The sequence below is a fragment of the Centruroides sculpturatus genome, unplaced genomic scaffold (assembly GCF_000671375.1).
Source record: "Centruroides sculpturatus isolate CEXI.00-Female unplaced genomic scaffold, Cexi_2.0 scaffold511, whole genome shotgun sequence".
NCBI lineage: Eukaryota > Metazoa > Arthropoda > Arachnida > Scorpiones > Buthidae > Centruroides > Centruroides sculpturatus.
Genome location: NW_019384727.1, coordinates 476,337 through 492,799, shown reverse-complemented (window position 1 = coordinate 492,799; position 16,463 = coordinate 476,337). Strand labels below are relative to the sequence as shown.

Genomic DNA, 16,463 nt, shown 5'->3' with positions numbered 1-16,463 from the left:
GAAGATTTGCACACGGTGTTCATAGATCTAGAAAAGGCGTATGATAGGGTACCTAGGCAAGACGTATGGAGATGTTTGAGGGAAAAAGAATATTCCAGAAAGATATGTTAGGATCGTCAAGGAAATGTACGGAAGAGCAGAGACCCAAGTTTATAGCAGTGTGGCCACTACAGAAGGGTTCTTCGTTAATGTTGGTTTACATCAGGGATCGGCCCTTAGCCCTTATTTGTTTGACCTGATAATGGACGTGTTGGTGTGTGACGTGAATTGTGAGGTTCCGTGGAGTATGCTGTTTGCGGATGATACTGTGCTGTGTGAACATTCCAAAACCAACTGAGAAGAATCTGGAAGATTAGAGGAAAGTTTGGAAAAAAGGGGCACGAAGACTAGCATAACTAAAACAGCTTATATGACTTTGACTGGTAGAGAAGAGTGTAATAATAAAATCCAAATGTGCCGCTCCCTTTTGTTCCGAGTTTTAAATATCTTGGGACATTTGTCGAGATGGAAAGAGGATTGAACTCGATGTGCAGCGTAGATGTCAATATGGATGGATGAACTGGAGGAAGCTGAGCGGTGTATTATGCGACAAGAAAGTTAGCTGCAATCTGAAAGGAAAATTGTATAAATCAGTTGTTAGACCCGCAATGTTATATAAAGCTGAGACATGGGCAATAACAAGAGTCCAAAAACGCAGGAAGATTTGCACACGGTGGAGATGAGAATGTTGAGATGGATGTATGGAGTGTCAAGGAAGGATTTTATTAGAGGTTCTGTTAAGTTGGGCTCCTTTAGTAAAAAGATGCAAGAATGCAGGTTGAGGTGGTTTGGCCACGTATAGCGAAGAAGTGACAATTATGTTGGAAATAAGATCGGAAAACTGGTAGTAAAAGGAAAGAAGAAAAGAGGAAGACCAAAGATGCGTTAGAAAAAAGATAAGATGGAAGAAGACTTGAACCAGAAGGAACTTAAGAGAGAAGAAGCCCTTGATAGGGAGAAATGGAAAAAAAACGTATTAGAGAAGGAAACGCCGACCCTATATAAACAAGGGAAAAGGCGAGGTTAAAGAAAGAAAGAATTATGGAAATGTATAGAAATGTTAAGCCATGTGCTAAGATAGGATAGATTTACAGTATTATAAAAAAAGAGATTTAGGGTCTTTGGAGTTTATCAAGGTTAAGCCCCTATATATTTTTTTTAATTATTTATTAATATTAGGTGAATTATTATAGTTTGCAGTGAAAAAAGATCTGATATGTTATTCACAATTTATATTGTGTTTATTAATGAGATAGAGAGAGATTAAAGTTGAGCCAAAAAAAGTTACAAACAGGTTAGAGGGGTATAAAAGTCAGTAAATAACTTAGATATAATTATAGTATGACGAGTTAGAGATTGACAAATAAAATAGGTGAATGTAGGATGATAATAGTTCAGACAGTATTGTTAGAAATTGAAAGTGATAGTGATGACAGAGTCTAAAAGAAAGACATGTTAGTGATGTTTTAGGCCTGTATAAACAAAGGACAGGTGTATTAAGCCATCAATAAATCTTCATTCATATTCTACTTTTGATAGTACAGAATATTATATAAATTATCAAAATATGTAGAGCCAATGTGAGTGTAATTTCTCATGTCAAAAATACAAAACTATTTCATCCCAAATACTATTTCTCACTATACTGAATCAAGTAAAATTGTATAGCACACTTTATGTAGTGTTAAAGTTAATAAATTATTTAAAAAATAATTTGTCTTTATCTGGATTAAATTTCTATGGCTATTTAAATGTATCAGAGGATAAGCTACGGTTTTCCTAATTGTTATACAAGTGTAATAAAACAAAATAGCAAAATGCAAATTTATTTACTTATTTTACCATTACCTAATTATTAAACAGATATATTACACACAGAACATTACGTACAAAACTTATTTCGCCAATAGTTATTTTTAACATAGTTAAAGGCAAAAAATATTAGGCAAATATATATATATTTTTTAAAAAAGGTCGGTAAAACAAACACGTAAACAAAGGTAAATTGTAACTCCAAAGTAGATAACGCTTTGACGAAGTCATTTATAGATTACGGATTCGTTTAATTAATTAAAATAAATAAACTCGTATAAGAAGTATAATAATAAAATAAGTTATAATAAAAGTGTATACATTTAAAGTTTTTGATAATATTTTTCTTCTATATCACTCGAACATTTTTCTTTTTGTAGAAGTAGGCCAGAATCGACCGACTTAGTCGATTGTAACGAAAAAAGCTCCACATATTCGGTGGCCTAAACAATAGTCCGTTGTCAGCACTAATAAACCTCCTCGTCGGGTTGACCTAAGGGCTCTGGCGTATGTGGGTGGTGTCGTAAGAGGCAGATTATACAAACCTGCCTTACGAAACCGTTTATTAATACAAAAGTTTCTTACACGAGTAAAAGATGTCCTTGCCGATGACAAAAAGAAAATTTATCAAATGTCCCGAACGTTCGAATTTCCTACGTTTCGTCCGTCGGCCGGTCCCGGGGCAGTGGCGAGTCGGTGGCCGATAGAACTTCCTGGTACACGCGGAAACTTCGTCGAACTCGTCGCTTCTGACGACGACACTCGGATGGATGAGGTGATTAAGATGAAGAAACCAGCCCCGTGTCCTCGAACATACGAGATTTTTAGAATTTTCGTCCCTAATATCTTCCTCCAATTGGTTGGACTTCCCTTTCCCCGCTTCCCGATCGGTCTCTCACCTGTCTCCAGGAGGAAAATCGAGACCAGTTCGGGGGGGCGAGAAAGGTCTCCTCGGTGTAGTCCATCCGGCATCATTCCTTCGACTCTAATTACCGACAAAACTAAGACACACGCGCTCATATTTTCTCGTCACTTCCTTTTATTGCGTTCTAAAATTATAAATAATTCTCTTTTTCTACTTCTTTTGTTCATTAATTCCTTCTTCTTTTCTCGACTGTAGGGCCTATATGAGCAATGCTGTCAGTCCGGCTTCGCCGTCTGAAGCTTGCAAAACTTTTAAAGGTTCCGTCGCCCGTCCCCTACCCATCGGCGGAAAAAAGGGACCCGCCCGCCCACGCAATTTTCCCACTTCCCTTAGCAGGCCCCGCGTCCGGTCGACTCGGGTTCCATCCTCCTCTTCGTGCGCCGGAAAAAGAGGGAAAGAACGAAGATCGTAAAGGAGCGATCGATGCGAAAATTTCCCGGGCGGAGCCGGAAATTCCCTCTTCGATCGGCGGCCGGGCGACGAGTCACGGGGAAATCCCCGAAAGACGGATAAATGGCAAAGAGCGGCCTTTTTCCCGCCGGAGAAGATGTCGCTGTTGGCCCAGAGAGCGCTGCTGGCGGACGAAGACGGAGACAGGTGGGTCCTTTTCTTCCCTTTTGCGAGCAACTTCCCGCTTCTCCCGCCCGGACGGCTTTTTTCGGCGGGAAGAGATCGAGGCCTGAGCGGACGGAAGTCGGCGGCGTCGGGCTCCCGGCGGGCCGGGGGGGAAAGAAGCGCGCGATTTTTCCGGGAAAGGAGCCGGGATCCGGAAATCCGATCTTCTCCGAGGGTCGAGACGATCTTTCCGGGAACGGACCTAAATCGGATTCGAGAGTAAAAGATGCGGAGGAAGGGGGAAAAGGCCGATTTTACGGCGGGCCTTCCTCCATAACTGACCGACCAAAAAGTCGATAGATAAATCGACCGGGGCAAAGCGAAGGAGAAGGCTTTTTAATTGCGTGGGAGGAGATCGGGGGCCCGAGTGGAGAGACGGCGCCGGCCCGTACGAAAGTGGAAACGGAGGTCGACCGTATTTATCGTTTAATAAATAGGAGCGGTCGTTCCTGGGCCTCCTTATCGGCCCGCTTTGGCCCTTCCGAAGGCCGGAATCCGCCGTGACGCCCGCTCTGCTTTCTTCCCCAGGCCCATCCACGTGGCGGCGGTGCACGGAGACGGAGAACTGGTGCGGCGCCTGTGCGGCCTGATGAAGTCGGTGGGAGCCTCCCTGGACTCGGCCAATTACCTGGGACAGGTGAGTGTTGGCTTTCCTCCCGCTCGGAGGGGCGCGGATCGGGACCCTCCCGGGTCTTGCGTAAAGCGCGTGGACTCGGGCGCGGTTTCTCTCCGACGTCGTCTTTACCAAACCGGCGATAAACAAGCGTTACGAAAAATCGACCAGCAACTTCAAAAGTTCCGTCAAATTTCGTTTTAGACCGGAATCTGACGTTAAACGACGTTTAATGACCATCGAGTTGCCGACGTGTGTTACCCGGTGTTTTAACGCTGCGGTATAAACAGTAGCGGCCGCATACGTTCGTATTTCCCACCGGCGTAAAGCCACGTTTTATCCTAAAAGAAATAATAGGAAATTCTGGTGGTTGTTTAATCGGTCGTTACAGGGGTCTAATTTTATGTTATTTGTGTACTATTTTAATTCCCGACTCGATTTTTGTTTTGTCTCCGTTTCGCGTGACAAAGGTAAAGTGTGGCCATCCCCGAAAAATACCTCTCCGAATTTTTACGATTTTGGACTCGAGGACCTGAAACGTCGATAAAGGCAAAACGGGGGTTTCCGTACGTTGGATGTGTTTTCTCAGAAATTTTAAGTGGGAAATGACCGGGCGGTCCGGTAACCTACCAGGACGACAAGAAATGACGGCTTAGTTGGCAGAGGAGGAAATTGAAAATGCTAATAACCAGTAAAATCTCATTAAGTCCGACCCTACTGGAGATACGCACGACCCCCACTATCTCTCCGCCCTTCGACCTTCGACCTTTAACCATCAAAATTTAATAGCATCGATCCCCAATAATCAAACCTTCCTGCAGAATTTCTGAAATTTTCGACAAAACGGACGGGAGTTATTAAGATTCGAACGGGGTGAACAAAATCGTACCGCACACATCGAACCGGTTCTGATAGCGTGCGCAAGCAGGCGGCCAAATTGTTAGGGCCACTGATAGTACACTTTAAAATATAAAATTAAAATATAATTTAATATTATTTTAATATAGTGATCGGCGATAAAAAAAGAGGGATGTTTGCACGACGACTGAGACATAAAGTTATACTGTAGCTGTGCAATTCATGGATATAAGTAAAGCCGAAGCGTGTTAAGTGTTTTGCATCAGAAAATTTGAAAGTGCGAACAACGGATGATGGGGGATTTATTTATTGAAATAGAGAAAAAGCCATAAACACTACGATTATTTTTTTTTTGTTTTAAATCGCGAAAAAAGTACAAAAACGCGAAGTTTGTAAACTCCGAACTTTATTTATCTTAATGTGTTTTGATTAAGTTTAAGATTACACTTACGTAACTGGTTGTGAATGGTTGCATTAAATAATACAGTATAAGGTTTACGTTTATGCTTAACTTTCATTGCCAATGGGCTTTTATTCCCCAACCATTAATCGCAAGACTACACTTACACCATTGTTTTAATTGTTGTTGAAACCGAAAGGAAATTTGAATAAAATGAAAATAAATATATATCAAATATTTTCATAGATTTTTTACCCCTATCAACTATATGAAACTACCCTAAAACATACCAATAGGATTTCACGGGTTGGGTTAGGTTATGAGTTTACTCGCGATCGGCATTGATAGAGGCGGCCAAATATCTGTAGCACGCGGGCCGCTAACGGTCTAAAACCGGCCATGCACACATACACACACACACTAGCATACATACATATAGAAAAAACTCCCCGAAATTTTTGGCATTTCTCGGCGTCCAAAAATATAAAAATCTTGAGGGTTATTTTCTTTATCGATGGCCATACTTTTCCTCTATTATATAAAATATATTAAATACATGAACCGGGTAAGTAAAATGAATCCAGTAAAAGAAACAAATAAAACTCAGGAATAACTACAAAATAAATAAAACCAGCAACTATTTATTGTGGAGCGTCACAATGCCGGGCTACAATTTTTAATCAAATTTTAAAGTAATTTAATTTAGAATATATTCTCTCGATTTTACTCGTTAGTAATGTCTTCCCCCCATACTGTACTGTACATCATACTTTTCCTGTAAACGAGGAAGTCGTGCCGGTCGTCTAACACCGTTCTCGACATTAATTAAGGGAAAATAGACAACACACGGACGGACGACGGGGGGAATTTATACAATTTTTAAATTGCGGCCCATTTCCTGGCACTATTTATAATTATCGCCACGCAGTTTTATTTAGAAGAATTTACAAAACACTAAAATTATGATAAATTCTCTTTCAGTTCTGCATGAAAGAAACGTTGTTATTGACTAGAAAAATGCAGCTTAATGAAATTTTCACCATTGTAAGTTAAAAAAATCACCAACCTTCGAAACGAATCATTTTTTCTATACGATAATTGTATTTACGATGAAGAGAATAATTCCATTATATTAATAATAAGTAAACGCGATTTACAACGATTCGACAATTTATTTATTAACGCTTATGAATTAAATCATATTCTAAAAGTAGGTGTCGAATTTTGTTTTATTATTACGTAAGTTCTTTATAAGTGATTTGAAACTGTATGCGATGTACTGTACACAAAAGCGTGATGTACAGTACATCGCGCTTATCGAGATTATCCGTGTATTCGATCGTCCAGGTTACGTTTATTTCCACGCGATGAAAATTTAAGAAGAGAATAGGTAACGGGCCACGCACGTACTGTACAGTACGGAGCAAAAGACCCGGAGTTCCCTCGGCCGTGCCAATAATTGCACGCTCCTGTCTCCCGGCTTACATTTATATTTAATGAAAGCTTTCGGTCGAAAGGACCGAGTTAAAAAACGCGCGGCACGCGAGGCCGTCGACTTATTACTTCAGGAAGTGATCATTTTGATGGCCTAACGAGCTTTCTACGTAATATCCGAAATTACTCTAACGAGAATAATAATACCTACGGCTGCTAGAATCCAGGCTGACTCGCGTGTCATTTTTAGGCCCACGCCGGGCGCGTGGCATATCGAAAGGGCAATGGACGTGTGTTAAAATATACAAACCTATTAATTTCGTAGCGGTATAAAAGTTATTTTCAAAATTTATCAATGATGCGAAAGTTGTGAATAAATTTTAGCGCGTTACGGTTCTCCGAAGATATCGATATTAATTTATTTAACGAAACGGCCAGTCACCAGTTACCAGTTACCAGTTATTTTATTGTAATGTGTCACCAGACATATCCCGGTGCCGTAATACATTACCGGGTAATATCAATTATATGAGTTATATACATAAGTATGGAATAAGTTTTTTGTACATATTTGTACATAAATGTGAAATAAATTTTTGTACATATATAAACAATTTATGCGTATACAAATAATAAACGCATGTACAGTGAAAAATAATTATGTTGTGCACACTTACAAAAGTTATTCTATGTCTAGGTACGATAACACCAGAGATGTGTTAATTTCATAAATTATCTTCTTCAGATATTACCTTCACTCTTAAGTGTAATTTTTACAATAATAGGAATTCTATACATGCATTACATCTAATTAACATTACTCAATAATTGTATCGATTATGATTGAATTGGATTACATTATAGTATATTACAATACAATATAACATGTGGTTGTTAACATTATTGTATGGCATTTAGTTATAACATTATAGTATGGCTTAACAAATACATTATAGTATTTGTTAAGCCATACTATACACAACGGCCGTACACAAAGTGTTTAGCCATCGGAAGAGAGGAAAGAGGGAAAGGGAAGAAGGAGGGCGAGGAGATAGAAGAGAAAGAAAGGCACGCCAACATTAATCGTAAGATTCTCTCTGCGATTAATGTTGGCGTGCAGTTTTTAGGCTACCGAGTCGTGGGTCTAATAGAATTGTAGCATACACCAATAAGTGGAGTGCCGTACACAGCTTCCCTTGTATTTTCTAAAATATAAATACATATTGTACGATTATTTTCATATTTGAACGTACTTTGAATTACTTAAAATTAATATTTTATTATAACCGCATTATGTATCTTATTACAAATTTTTATACTACGTGTGAAAAACAACGATAAGATTGCTATTGTATACTCGAATATAAATTCGTATACGTATATTCCCAATGGAAGTGCCGTATTGTCGAATAGGGGATAGCTTCCACCACGAATATATAAGCAAATAGCCTACGCGTATAAGTTTAATGCTTAAAAGTTAAAACTAAAGTAAAGGCTTCGAACTAATACCGAAATAATACAGAAACTAAGCTTGCAAGCTCTATAAGAAGCGTCATAACTAACTGAAACAACTAGGAGAAACAGCCAATATACCGATAACTAAAGTAAAATGAACTTACAGCTATATTAAATCCACCTTATTAATAACTTAAAACTAGTTATACTAACTTATAACTAAATAGGAATGCCGACAAAGACGACAACCCGGACAGACTAAATATACGACGAGAAAAGATTTATGAGCAAGACGCCAATTTTCTTTTTAATTTTTATTTATTTTATTATATATAAGATTAAAGACAACGCGAAGAGCAATGAACGATAGACAAAACAGAACCCGATAATTACAAAGAAACAAGAGACGAAACAAAAGATCTAGCCGACAGTTAACCTTAACTGGAACTATACAATGCGAACGAGGAAACCCGTGTTGCCCGCGCCATCGGATAGAGACCACGAGGGTTTAGCTGCGGGATACGAACGAAAGTTAGTGACGCTACATTGTACTGTACGTACGGGTCCGGAACCAAGTGACCGCCAAAGTACACAACAGACGTAAATTGTTATCTGTGCAGACGATTGCCGCTCTCCGCATCCGCAAGACGTACGGGGACTGCACCCCCTAATACTTCATTGACTTCGAAAGAACTTGCCCCAGCGAGATTTTAGCACGGCCAAGGAAACTCCGAACGGAAGGGGGAGAGGACCGGGAAAGGGTGACAAATTTTCGCATAAGAATACGAGAAGGGAGGGTTTAAAAAAAGCGCTCTCGGACGGCAGAGAAAATCCGAGATTTTACCGGAAGAAATGGGTAGAAAGTAGATTTAACGCTGTCCAGGCGGGTTTAATTTTAAGAGCGACATAAAAACGGAAAGGGAGTAAAAGCCATCGAACAATTTACAGACGCCGCTGCATCTGGCCGTTTTGGCCAAGAAGGTGGGTCCGGCGTCCGTTCTGCTGCAAGAAGGAGCCTCTCTCCCTCCTCGAGACCGCGGCGGCAACACCGCCCTGCACCTGGCCGTCAGACACTTCGACCGCCCGTGCCTGCGCCTCCTGCTGGACCACCCTGACTGCCGACGGATTCTGGACGCCCGCAACTACGACGGTAAGTCCTCGGTCTTTCTCTCCGGTTACCACGGCAGCCGCGGAAAGTAATCCCGAAGAACCAGTGGCCGAATTAGGGTGGACGTACGCCCGCGGCGGCAACCCGCTTATATTTCGACCACCACCTTTACCTTTATTACTTTTATTTAAATCTATGGAACCTAAAAGCTCTTCCGTTACGGCGGCGCGCCGGTGCGGACCGGCACCGTCAGTTACTTACGCCGTCGTCTACCATCGTGCGCTCTGGACCCACTCCTTCCCCTTTAATTGTCCGTACGACGGTGTACGGATCCCCCGCGCGCCCGAGAAATAACAAACGTGTCCGAGAATAGTGGCCCGCCGGAGCCGAAACTAAATGGCCGGGAAGGGGAAATGTCCCTCCGTCGGATCCTTTACCCACGCGCCGGTTTTATCGGATTTCGGAAAGGCGCGTTCCCGGCCCTACGCCGGGAACGCTTCTTTATTGAGAACCGGGCCATGGTTCAACACTGTCCGTTAAGCTGGACGTTTCTTGACTTTTGCAGGTTACACCCCTCTGCACGAGGCCGTCTTCCGGGACAACCTCCCCGCCCTTCGAATGCTGGTGGCGGCCGGATGCGACGTGGACGCCGGGGTGAGTTTCTTTTCCGGTTTTGCTTTCTCCGTCCGTCCCCGTTTTCCCGGCAGCCGACGATTTTAGCCCACGACCGAAACGCGCAAAAGTCCGACGGTGTTAGGCGTGTAAAATCCAATGTTTAAACGAACACTTTCCCCTTGGTACAAATGCATTAAAAACTAAACCTTGGATTTTCGGCTTTGGCGATATTCTCGGAGTCGCACCACCGAACGCAAACCGTCACCCTGCCGGGCTGCGAGTTTTAATCGTATTTTCTATTTATTTCATTTAAAATAAACGCTCTCTACCTCGAATTAGTAGTGGCTCGCTCCTGCGCGTCGTACTTTTCCTTTAACAATAGAGTCGTGCCGGTCGTCTTATCTATCGTCTTTAGGGAGAAAATTTTTGAATGGAAGTAACGTGACTTCCGGTTTGCGCGGGAAGTTCGTATATAGTTAATCGGGACCTCTCGCCCTCTTAAGGTTTCCGTATCTGGTCTCGTCTTACGTTATTTACTAAAGTATGAAAATTTTGAGAAATATTCCTAAGTCGTTATCGCGTCGTGCGAAGATTCTCGACACCGGTAAGATATTAAAACATAATTAGTTGGACTTACGTCACTAGTACGAGCACCGATCGAACGCGCCTGTCACTTTTACCTCCGCTATTTTCGGTGTCGGGTTCCTTTTCCACCGTCTACCGTTCGGTGGGCTGGCCGGTCGAAGTGTGAAATCGCTCTAAGAAGCTTTGTTGTAACGGCTCCTAGTTGTAACTGCTCCTTTCTCTCGGTGAGGACGTAAGAGCACGCGCGTCGTGGTCGATCGGGCGAAAGCCGCACGATCTCGACCGGGGGTTCTCCCTCACCTCGGTATGGCCCAGACGTTGCGCCGTCCTTTCAGTTTCGCCTAAATCCTGGTAGTCACGGTACTCGCGTGCGGAAAAGGTACGCTAAAAATTGCCGTTCCCTCTTCTTTCCGCCTGGCACGTACTTGCTTGAGAAAATTACTCTACAATTGAAACGCGCGCCATCTGCAGCCGTAAACGTCTAAACTCCCTGCGAGCATTAATGTCAATTTATTCCGCACCGTGGCGCATACGCCACGTCGGCTTTTTCGCCCGATCCGAAGAGAAAAACCAGCGCGTTCCTCATTGTTTATCCATCGAGGAACTCGTTATACGTTAAATAAAACGAAACTAAGCGAGTTTAGTTTAAGATATAGTCGAAGATAAAGTTCAAACGAGCGTATTGAGACAAGCGAACAAATAAAGGACGTTGACGGCAGTCAGAAAAAATATTAAAATATTTAACAGCGGGTCGTGTTTACCTACGTATCACAAAAAAGAACAGTTTCTTAGCGATGACTCCAACATCGGTATGTATTGTTTTATCGGAGAAGGTATACGTAGCATACATAATTAAAATACGGGCTATATATACAGTAAAAATCTCATTTTAATTAAATTCTAAATAGCAAACGGATCGGACAGGGTAGTTCGAATGTCACGTAATAATCACGACGAAGAAAAACGGAACTTGTTACGAACGGAAGGGTGGACGAAGGTGGGTTTAGGCAGAGTTCGAATGTCGAGTTATCGAGGCGATTCGCTAGCCACTTTCGGGAGTGGGAAAGGTGTTCGATATTCTCGCACTTAGAATATCATTTACGATCTAAGCCAGCGATTCCCAACCTGTGGTACGCGTACCCCTAGGGGTACGCGATAGGTTGTTTAGGGGTACAGAAAAAAGTTAGTTATTATGGCAGAAAAAATAATATATTATGTATCACAAACTAATAGTATTAAAAAATTATTAGGTAAAAAATGTTCCTTGCAACAATCACAACTTTATTATNGTTTTCGCGTTGTAAACGTCGGCCGCAATTTCTCGCTAGTGTGAAACAGCCTTTAACCGCCGGCGACTCTAAGGCCCTGTACACACTAGGCGTTTTTCAACGCGCGTTAAACGCGCGTTTTAAAGAACCAAGAGTTCTATGTAGGCGTACACACTCAAACGCCAAGCGCGCATTAAACGCGCGTTTATAGATTTTTGTTAAAACGCGCGTTTTGCGGGCACTTTGAGATATATGTGCTGCCTTATAGCGACGATGGAGGAGGCACACACAATCAATTACTTTCACGTCCATTTTCAAACTAAGCCAGTGCTAACGCCGAACTAACGCTCGTCGAACGCCGAGCTACCGCGCGTTAGCTCGGCGTTAAACGCGCGTTGAAAAACGCCTAGTGTGTACAGGCTCTTAATGTCAATTTATTCCGCAACGTCGGCTTTTTCGCCCGATTCGAAGAGAAAAACTAGCGCGTTCGTCATTGTTTATACGTTAAATAAAACGGAACGTAACGAATGTAACCGTTTAAAATACAGTCGTAGACAATGTTCAAACGGACGGATTAAGGTAAAACGACAGGTAAAAAACGACGACGGCAGTGAGAGAAATATTAAAGTATTTAACAGCGGGTCGTGTTTACCTACGTATCACAAAAAAGTTTTTAATATCGATGTCTCCGATATCGGTACATATTGTTCTATCGTAGACGGTATACGTAGCATATATAATTCAATTACGGATATATATACAGTATATTATCTTTTCGGCTGTAAAAATATCATTTTAATTAAATTCTAAATAGCAAACGGATCGGACGTGGCAGTTCGAATGTCACGTAATAATCACGACGAAACGTAAATACAGTATTTGTACGTCGATTAATTATTAATTCGGCAAAAACGACGAAGAAAAACGAAACTTGTTACGATCGAAAGGGTGGACGAAGGTGGGTTTAGGCAGAGTTCGAATGTCGAGTTACCGAGGCGATTTGCTAGCCACTTTCGGGAGTGGGAAAGGTGTTCGATATTCTCGCATTTATAATATCATTTACGATCTAAGCGATTAATAAAATTCCTTGTAGGGATTTGTCCGCTTTGTAGTTGACGAGTACTGTAATTTTTCCAACATCTTTACTTTATTTCATAGATTTATAAAAAGATTACACCCGAGCCACCTCAAAGCAGTTAAGATCGTAAATGCCAGAATACCGAATATCTTCTCTCCCTTTAAAGTGGCCCGCAAATCTCCTTCGTAAACACCACCTTTGAACTTTCATTACCATAGGCGCTGTCGTCGTAACCGCTTTAAGTTTCTTTTCGTTACTGCTGTTCTTGTCGGATGAATGAATAATGCGGGAAAACTTTACGGTTTCTCGGTACCGTAAGCTTAATTCCAACAATACGGCACGTTTAATAATATGTATGACGATATGTGACGATTGATAACTTAACTGGATTAGTGTTTTCCAACAGATAAAAGGGTAGTTAAACATTATCATTTTTTAAATATCCGTTCTAAGCATTATCATTTTTTAAATAGAAATTATTCATTTATGAGAAAGGTTTCTGTCCAAAAATTTAACTTATTTTTATTTTTAATTAACAGTAATTACAAATAAAGCATTCGTAATTTGTAACTGACCAGAATATACCGCGAAACGACTTCCGCGGCGTAATTTAAATTTAGAACTAATGCTCGATCAGGATCTTGATCAGGGATGGCGAACTTTCTCGAGCCAGCGTGTCGTACGTAAGCATACTTGGCTTTAAAGATATTTATGCGTGCCAAAGTTTCAGACTTCGATATTTAAAGAAATTAAACGAATGTGATATTATATTAAGAATATATGTAAAAATGACGAGTGAAAAAAAGGATGATAAAGTGATAAACCGAAAGGACGATTGAAAAAAGAGATGATAAATAGAAATAGGTTCGTCATCCCTTGTCTAGACGCTCGTTATAAACGGCTACCGTCGGTAATGGAAAATGGCGCCGAATGGGGCGGTTTGTAAGTTTCATTAAAGTTTGTAAGTTTGCTTACTATCTTACGGCAAATAAAAAAGCGCAAAAGCGAAGAAATCGGATAAGAAAAATGTTTGGTAAACGGTCGGAAGTTGAGAAAATCCAATACTTCGATGTCCGAATTACCATTGGGCCATTCCCGATACTTTGCGCGGTAAGCACGTCTATCGACTTTAATATTTAAATGAATAGCGATATGGCGTATAAGTGAAATACATTAACGCATTAGAGTACAGGTAATTGTTTTCACTCTCGGTCAAAGTATTGATTTAACAATATAACGGACCGAATCGATCGCATAAAATTCACTTTATGTAATAATTCAGTCGGTTACGCTGCTCAAATTATTTTTGTTTTTGGCATTGAATGAGTATCTAACTGTCAGTTACTTGTTTCGAAATACTGATAGTCAACGGAGACAAAAAAATTTTTTCAAAGCGGAACCATCTTGGATACTAACACTGCCGTCGTAGGTGGCGTGAAGTATGCAAAATGGTATAGCAGTTTCTCATTACAAAAGAAAAATGCAAACTCTACGGACGTTTCACAAATCGTAAGAAAAATCATCTGTCTAATCGTTGATGGTGACACTAACGCGGGATGAATTTTTCAGGACGGGAAGAGTGGAAGAACGGCGCTGATGCATTCTGTGATGAAAGGGAACGACGATGCCGTCTGCCTATTGAAGAAGTTCGGTGCCTGTCCACGCAAAACCGACTACTCGGGAATAGATCCGGTACGTGTGGCCTCCGACAGAGGAAACGTGGCTCTAGCTGCCATCTTGGAAGGAAAAGTAGCCGCCAATGCCTTTTCTCTCGACAGTGTCGCACACTTACGCTAGACTTCCGTCTTCTAGCAGTTTGGCATCCGGACTACCGGTTGGCAGTGGAAAATAATGGAACTCATTCGACCCTTATTTTCTTCACTTCCGGAAATGGAAAGGTGAAAATATCTGCTTCTGTTCTACTCGCAAAGCTTTTTTCACATATACTCGGTCGTCGAATAGCCGGCCCATCTGTTACTTTCACATTTATTCACCTAATGCCGGTGTAAACATCGAGACGGGTTGTGCTCGATGCTGTCGTATTGTGTGAAATATCGCTATGACTTCCGTACTGTACATCCAGCACGTCTACTGCCGGATAATGCCAAGATTTTGTCCCGTCTTGGCGAGTATCCCGTGTCCGGCAGCCATACATTTTGTAAGCGGATATCCAACGTCAGTCTCGCGAAATAGGCTTCGGGTCACCGAAGACAATAGGTAAATCGAGTTTTATATTTATATATGGTTTCCGTGTCTTAATCCTCGGTCAGTTTAACCTTCGCAACACAAAAGGCCTCACAGACTCCAATCAAAATTAAAATGGCTCCCAATGTCTGTTGTATATTAAATTCACAATGAATTCGGTTTATTCGTAAAGAACATTCTGTTGCTTTAGCGATTGCGCATTTTCAATGTTTAGTAAATACATTTATTTTAATTTTTTGTGGGTCTGTAAGATCCCACAGGAAATTAAGATATATTTACGTGTTTGTATTTTCCACTTATAATAGAAAATACAGCTATGTTTTGTATTGTACATAATGCACACGTTAGTTTTTTTATAAACATAGTTGTCAATATGATTACAGTCGACCCCCCTATAAGATCATAGATACGTTCCATTCTTTAGGAATCCGATTTCTTACGAGTCCTTCCAATCACAGCCCGACACGTGTGAAGTTTACAGACTATGGCTGATTGAAAGGTTTTCTTCCATAAAATTAATCGATTCTAGACTAATCCGACTCAACATTTTCAAAATACGTATATATTTTTTTGGAAATAATCCTTATAAACTACGCTATAAACAAAAAATTGTAGGATTACTTACCGAGTGTGCACCATTCGACATCGCCATTGCTCAAGCTTGTTTTCGTCGCGGAACAGCTCAGCAAACAGCGGCCGATTTCTAATAATTTATTTTTCTGCGAAAATTTCGTTGAACTTTGGAAACATCATTAATATATAAATAATTTTAATCGCCGTTGAATAAGAAATGTTTCTTTCACAAGAAATGTATAAAATGACAGTACTGTATTAGACTTACGGTACCTAATTTACATACTGTACAGACGATAGTTAGCCTAAACTCTCCGTAGCGTGGCGCTACGCGGCGGAAAAAATATATACTGTATAATTATAACAAAGTTACAATAAATTAAGTTAATATATAATTATATATACAGTATCTAATTTATATATAATTAATATATAATTATATGTACAGTACCTAATTTATATATAATTTATATATGATACTGTACAGATGATAGTAATCTGTCCGTAGCGTGGCGCTTGACGGCGGAAAATAGTTTGGTTGCCTGATGACGTTTTACGTAATTATAGGAGTTTTTCACGGATACCATCGCAATTTTTTCGCAGTTTTATAGGAATCGTAATTATAGGAACCCGTTTTATAGGGGGTCTACTATATTCTCCCGTTTAAAGTTTTTACAATAGCCGATAATAGCAATAACACGAAAGGTTTTGAAGAATCATCTACAGGTGACAATACTGCGTTTACGCAATACAATTGTAGACACCACTTTCCCGAAAAAACAAACCTGTTCGACAACAAATTACTTACAAAGAAGAGGTTTTCCTCTGCATTTTATTTCGGATCAAACGACAGAAGAACCGAAACGTTGTGCCAAAATTG

General features: G+C 40.7%; 1 protein-coding gene across 1 annotated transcript; it reads left to right on the top strand.

Annotated features, from left to right (window-relative positions):
- Nucleotides 1-3,323: 3,323 nt before the first annotated feature.
- Nucleotides 3,324-15,397, top strand: LOC111628131 (B-cell lymphoma 3 protein-like). Its single transcript, XM_023371856.1, has 5 exons — nt 3,324-3,373; nt 3,920-4,028; nt 9,100-9,301; nt 9,825-9,913; nt 14,375-15,397. The coding sequence occupies exons 1-5, from the start codon at nt 3,324-3,326 to the stop codon at nt 14,600-14,602; spliced, it is 678 nt and encodes a 225-aa protein (XP_023227624.1). The 3' UTR covers nt 14,603-15,397.
- The last annotated feature ends 1,066 nt before the right edge of the window (nt 15,398-16,463 follow it).